Source organism: Sphaeroforma arctica, assembly GCF_001186125.1.
Source record: "Sphaeroforma arctica JP610 unplaced genomic scaffold supercont1.420, whole genome shotgun sequence".
Taxonomy (NCBI): domain Eukaryota; class Ichthyosporea; order Ichthyophonida; genus Sphaeroforma; species Sphaeroforma arctica.
This window is the reverse complement of record NW_014040138.1, coordinates 38,475-45,004: the sequence shown is the minus strand read 5'-3', so window position 1 is coordinate 45,004 and position 6,530 is coordinate 38,475. Positions and strand designations below refer to the sequence as shown.

The 6,530-nt window shown below is 45.3% G+C and overlaps 2 protein-coding genes across 2 annotated transcripts in view; one reads left to right on the top strand and one right to left on the bottom strand.

Moving 5' to 3' along the window:
* SARC_06084 (hypothetical protein) overlaps positions 1-1,472 on the top strand; it is a 3,145-nt gene extending 1,673 nt beyond the window's left edge. Inside the window, exons 2-3 of the mRNA XM_014300033.1 lie at positions 361-450; positions 719-1,472. Of these exons, the coding sequence (XP_014155508.1) occupies positions 361-450; positions 719-1,015 (387 nt within the window). The 3' untranslated portion in view covers positions 1,016-1,472. The remainder of the gene's footprint in view (positions 1-360; positions 451-718) is intronic.
* A 3,081-nt stretch (positions 1,473-4,553) lies between these two features.
* The window catches only part of SARC_06083 (hypothetical protein), a 10,878-nt gene continuing 8,901 nt past the window's right edge, over positions 4,554-6,530 (bottom strand). Inside the window, exons 7-8 of the mRNA XM_014300032.1 lie at positions 5,892-6,059; positions 4,554-5,452 (exon numbers count right to left, since the gene is read on the bottom strand). Coding sequence (XP_014155507.1) covers positions 5,213-5,452; positions 5,892-6,059 — 408 coding nt within the window. The 3' untranslated portion in view covers positions 4,554-5,212. The remainder of the gene's footprint in view (positions 5,453-5,891; positions 6,060-6,530) is intronic.

Sequence of the window (6,530 nt, the reverse complement as noted above, 5' to 3'; positions counted from 1 at the left end):
TATGTATGTATATTTATATATACATATATATTTATATGTGTGTGTGTGTGTGTGTGGGTGTGTGTGTGTGTGTGTTTGCGTGTGTGGATATATATTATATCTATATATCTATTTCGGTACACATGAATATATATATATATATGTATGTATGTATGTATATATATATTTGTGTGTGTGTTTGTTTGTGTGTGTGTGTGTGTGTGTTTGTGTGTGCGATTGTGTGTGTGTGTGTGTGTGTGTTCTTTTTTAATTTGCTACAGGAAGCAAAGGTACAATATCATCGTGAAGCTGATGACCATGCGTTTTTCAGAAGGTGTGCTTTTTATCTTTGTTTATTTTGTTTTATTTATTTTTCATTAGGATAAAGAACGGAGGGAATCTAAGCTTCGTGCGGAGTCTGACTTCAGTTTGAGGCCGCATCCAGAATGGCCAACACATATTGTACGACAGGTATGCAATACACCAACACATGTAGTACGACAGGTATGCAATACACCAACACATATTGTACGACAGGTATGCAATACATGCCCACTTCTAAGCGTGCGACTATGCTATAGTGTTTGTTGGAAGGACACTTCGCTGTGTACATTATTCACGTAAAACTCGATACGAAAGTGCCGCGCTCTCAACCAAATATGTTCGTGCTCCGGTGGGCTTCGTGCCTCATTCATCTGAATTCAGTTGCATACATGCCATATCCCCAACGCATACGCAGGTACAATCCACGAGGTTTCTGCCATACTTCATCTACGCGCCGGTATTGTGGTTTGCTCCAATTTCGTACCTCAAGTTCGTTTTTTGGCTGCTGTTATTGGGGTTTTTCGCAGAGATCGATTTCGGGACAGTTTTTGTCCTATTTTCCGGTTTTTACTTGGTATTCACAAACTTTGGGCGTGCGAGGAAGAAGGGAGAGCTATCGCCATACTCGGTGTTTAACGATAACTTTGAGAATATGGAAGGCACACTCACACAAGCACAACTGGAGAAAGAGATGATGAGGAAAATGTACTGAGTCGTACATCACAGCCTGGCGTATTCGCCCTAGCCTAGGCACCCGTTGGCATGTTCAAAGGCTGCGTTCGTCATGGTCGTAAAGACTGACAGTACAGGCTATCTGCTGTTTGAAGGACAACCCGACTCCTGATCACAGCGAGGTCATGGGCGCAAGTATCGTATGGCATCTCTGCCGTGGAGAATGATGGGTCCGCCTTACGGCGAGGTATATCGTACCATACGTATCAGCGTAGGGCTTGCGCGTAAGTCCATTGGAAGTGTGGTGTACATAAGCAGACGGCCTGCCAGAACACTGGAGAAATGGTGGGAAGGCGAGGTTGCTGAAGAGTCGATGTATCTATTGAAGGGTGCGAGTACAAGGGTTTCAATTGCAATGTTGTGCAAGCAGCCTCGCAGTGTTTGTTCAGTAGTTCTAAAGGGGGTGTGGGAAAGGGGGGGGGGGGGTCACCTCCCGGACACTAGTACACGCCCTGCTCGCGAATAATATTTGCCATTGGTGTATGAACACCCATTGACCTGTTGTTCCACGAGAGCCAACAGACAGGGATGAACAAACTATCGACGGTTGCCAAGTGAATTGCAAACTGCGCACACCTTGGCCATGCATGTTGGGGGATGTAGGCGTTGACGTAGGCGTTGGCGTTGACGTAGGCCTTGACGTAGGCCTTGACGTAGGCCTTGACGTAGGCGTTGTCGGTATGCGTTGACGTAGGCCTTGACCGAAGAGTTTCTACCAATCTGTAAGGCGGATGACTGCACGGGTACGAGTGTTTCCTTATCGGTAGCAGTCACAGCGTGTTGATACTACGGCTACGGCTTGGCCTTGTGCCTGGGGTAGTGGTGGTGGTCGTAGAGTTGTGTGGTATTGATGCATGGCTTGGTATGAGTGGGCTACTCAACAACCGGAGACCGTGAGACCTGCATGATGTTCGCACTCAGCGTTCGAAGTTGGTATGAGATACACAGTACTCGAACTCCTGCCTGGTGGTGATGGATTGGTAGTGCTCGCCTTTGGAATTGACGCTGGTCTACGCATGGTCCATGGTAGAGACGCACTGACACTATGGTAGAGACGAGCCGGTAGTATTCGGATGCAAACAACAGGTGACACACTGACACTCGGATTCGGTGGTTGTGGGAACGGTTCCAACACGGTGTTTGAAAGTGCAAGTCACACCCCAGGTTCAGATGGAATGCGAAGCGATGACGCATACGCGATTAGTCTGAGGTCCTAATTAATACCTTATTGGTTTGAGATTCGAATTAATACCTTATTAGTCTGAGATTCAAAGTAATACCTTACAAGTCTGAAATTCGAATTAATACCTTACCTGATACGTCGAGGTTCGAATTAATACCTTATTAGTCTGAGATTCAAAGTAATACCTTACAAGTCTGAAATTCGAATTAATACCTTACCTGATACGTCGAGGTTCGAATTAATACCTTATAAGTCTGAGATTCGAATTAATACCCTATCAGCTTGAGATTCGAATCAATACTTCATTAGTCTGAGTTTCGAATCAATACCTTACCTTATTAGTCGAGATTCGAATTTATACCTTATTTGTCTGAGTTTCGAATTAATACATACCTTATAAGTCTGAGATTGGAAGCTGGTGATGCGTTTGGTAGAAAGTATTGATCTTGTCCTTACCCTCTGATAAACGGTAACAAAATTACCTTCGTAATCGAGTGCGAATCATCCGATGTAGTTTATAGGTGGATCAATGGCTACACATCAATTCAAGGATAAAATAATAAACGTTTATCTGTTATGGATGTATTTCGTATGAATTGCACCAGATAACAATCCATTCGATCCTCCAGTCTTTCGGGTTCTTAGGTTGTATTAATATTACTTCGTATACCAATCGGTATAATCGGTGCCGCAGATTAGTCCACTTCTCTTCCTCTAACTAGTGATTGATATATTCGTTTCCTTATTCCCGTAGTGTATCTGTGGATCTGACGCTAATGATTTCGGTACATTTATCGCTCGACCTAAATTGAGAGCACATCTCATTCCATTACGTATCTACTAGCGTTATTTACTTAGTGGTAAAAGTAACCAAGTTGTCAACTACCAATCATAGAGTGGCTCATAAACAGCACAGGCTGGATAGTGACTTTGCTCGTCTATAGTACAGAGCATTACCTAAACAGCAGACGCGAAACATACACAGGCACAACAGGGGATGGCACGCGTATATAAATGTAACGCGTTGAGTAGTGCCATATGTCGCACAAATTCGAAGTCGGCGAACACCGTATGTCGTATAGATAGAAGAATAAAAGGATTAGAGGTATTAATAGAGTGATCGTAATACTACTGATACTATAAATTGTGTGGTACCAATGCCTTTGCTCGTTCACAAGCATGTATAAACCGAGACCCGTTGGCACCTAGTCTGAACTCTACATATGATACATAGTACACCATATACTTTTTAACCGTATGACACCAACTCGTCTCGTCAACCCGATCCTTCTTAGCAAATTGCTATTGTACCTGCCACAACCTCAAGAGAATTTAACCAAGTTCGCAAACCAACCCTCACTATCGGTTTACGTATCGGCACTTACCAGCCTCCTCAGCAGGTAAACAACGTGAAAGCCCAGGGAACGTTCGCAGAACACACGAATGTATGAGCCTTAGTACTGTGATATCGATTTATGAGCACGTGTCACCAAAGTTCGGTCTCTCATACTTTAACACATCTTCGACTAATCACATTTGTGCTGCTTGGCCTTTTAACCCCTTCAACGTACTCGCTGGACCCCGAGCTATCTGCGTTAGCAACGCCCGGCAATAGCTGGGGATTCTCAGTATATTGTTCTATATTCGTATGATTATATAACATCGGCAGGAAACTGTTCTATATTCGTATGATTATATAACATCGGCAGGATATTGTTCTATATTCGTATGATTATGTAACATCGGCAGGATATTGTTCTATATTCGTATAATTATGTAACATCGGCAGGATATTGTTCTATATTCGTATGATTATATATTTCTGTGCAGAGTTCCACACACACCGACTTGGTACCTCAAGTATTAGTAAATAGCCCCCCACTGACCAGATCAGCTTCCGCCACCAGCAATAAGCACATACAGCGCCTTTCTATACATATCCATAGTTATGATTGCAAATTGCCAACTCTCGTGGTTGACTGTGACAGACTGTGACAGGTATACCCACTACCCCGAATAGAATAGTTCAAGGTCACTGGTGGATTTTCTGTTTTCAAGATTTCTCGTAGGTGCTCTTACCTAGACCGTTGAGCGCTATGGCGGAGGCGCTTGTCATGAAAGGACTGCTATTGCGTGCGAACAATGTAATCGCAGAATACTAGCCATTTGGCAACTAATATTACCCAATGGAACAATCTGTCATGATTCGTATACATAGTCTTACAGATGTGACGAATGCACACACCGTGTGCACAAGGTCTTCGAGCCGTCCGTGCGAGGTCACTCCCTCGTATGTACATTAATTAGCTCGAGAACAAACACGTTTCAAAATAAACGGATAGTGAACGTTCGACTGAACAATATTTACTGAAATAAGTCAGGTAGGCCAGGTATTTGAACATCGTACTTGCAACTGCGATTCTTTTATACACAAGTCTATGCCAGTTCCGAGGGGTCTCTCACGTTCCGTGTAGCATACCGGCCCCCGAACGAGCAGAGACATGTGTATTTATGTAGTTTTTTTTCTTTGTTTTCATAATTTTTTTCCTGCTTGTCATGCAACGGTCCGATTGGCATACTTACTGGCCCGAGGGACTCGGGCATACCAACGGTATTTGATATATAGGTTTTAGTCGTCACTTTATAGTCATTCAGGGGTGTTCGCTTGTGTATCGACAGTTCGCCGCAAGCATCCACCGAGTTCCCGAAAGTTCTCTTATGAACCCCCCTGTAGCGGGTCTCGCGAAGCCCCCCCCCCCGACACGCAGAATGGGACACTGTCAGTCTGCTCGAAAATTCAGTCCGGGATTGCGCACATCGGTCATTTACATAACATTTTGGGCATCATTTGCCGCACGCCAAGTAGTAAACTCCTATCTATTGAAGACTATACCATGCATACGCCTTCCGTCCTGTCAATTGGCCAATAAATATGTCCTGACATTCGGTTCGTTCGCACGCAACACCCCGCTTATCTAAACACGGTAAATGCATCTACAGGAAGAACAAGGGATTCAATCCAGGGCCCAGATTCTTGATATCACTGGCACTGGCACCTGCACTACGCAGCACTTGGCCACGGAACGCAGCCAAATGAGCCAGACGTGCTGAAGCGGCGTGTGAGATGGATGTGGTAGAGCGCTGGAAGGCATAGCACTCGTAGTACGCCAGCAGGCGCATGGTCTCAGACGAGATGCCGATTTCGTCGTGCAACACGGCCACGTGCGTGGATTTCTGCGCGAGGAAAAGTGGAAAGTGATAAGAGAGAGGTGGTGAGAGAGTGTAGGGAAGGGGGGGGAGGGGGAGGGTTGAGTTGTGGTTGTGGTTGTGTGTCAATTCGAACTCGCATCATTTACGTGCAGTATATACATGTATACAACAAGGGCGGTGATGAGCGTGCGCTGGCGTGCAGGTTCATTCACACGTGCGACAGCTCGAAGAGCAGCCGATGCCACAATGCACAATACATCGCAGACGCCGACATAGCCCAATGAGGCGCTGAGCGGATACAGTAACACGAACACCCACCACAATCACTCATACGATCCACTCAGCCTCGTGACGGGCACACTATTAAAGCCGGAACTACTTGGCAACGGTTGTTGGTACACACCACTAAATCACACTCACACTCACACTCACACCACATTGACATGCAGCAATCGCCACATACCGCTGTACCCTGCAACGCCACATGGGAGTTCAGGAAGAAGTTGTCCATGCCGGGCCGAGTGATGTCGCCGTCAACCACCACGCCGGGGATGGTGTTAGCGATGACTCCTTGCTTATCCTGCAGGAACAGGCGCACCTTGTGTCTCTTCTGTAGCGATACTACGGTGACCTGTGATTGGTTGACAGCAGAGGTCGGGTGGGGGTTAATAGAGGGTACGTGGTACGTGGGAGGCAAGGTGGATCGAATGTGTAGGCTCTGGGCCACTTCTCGATTACTGATAGGAAGTATTGAAGGTGAACTTGCATGATTGATGGTATGTTATGCGCAAGCTTGAAAGACTGATAATAGACACTTGTAGTAGTGACGGCAAGCAAGTATTGCGTATGTATTGGAGGTCGACCGAGCGATGCAGCTAAGCAGCTAGACCAGTAGTGTCAGGCATACTTTAAATGTACCAGAAGGCATACTATAAATGCACCAGAAGGCATACTATAAATGCACCAGAAGGCATACTATAAATGCACCAGAAGGCATACTTTAAATGCACCAGAAGGCATACTTTAAATGCACCAGAAGGCATACTTTCAATGTACCAGAAGGCATACTTTCAATGCACCAGAAGGCATACTTTAAATATAT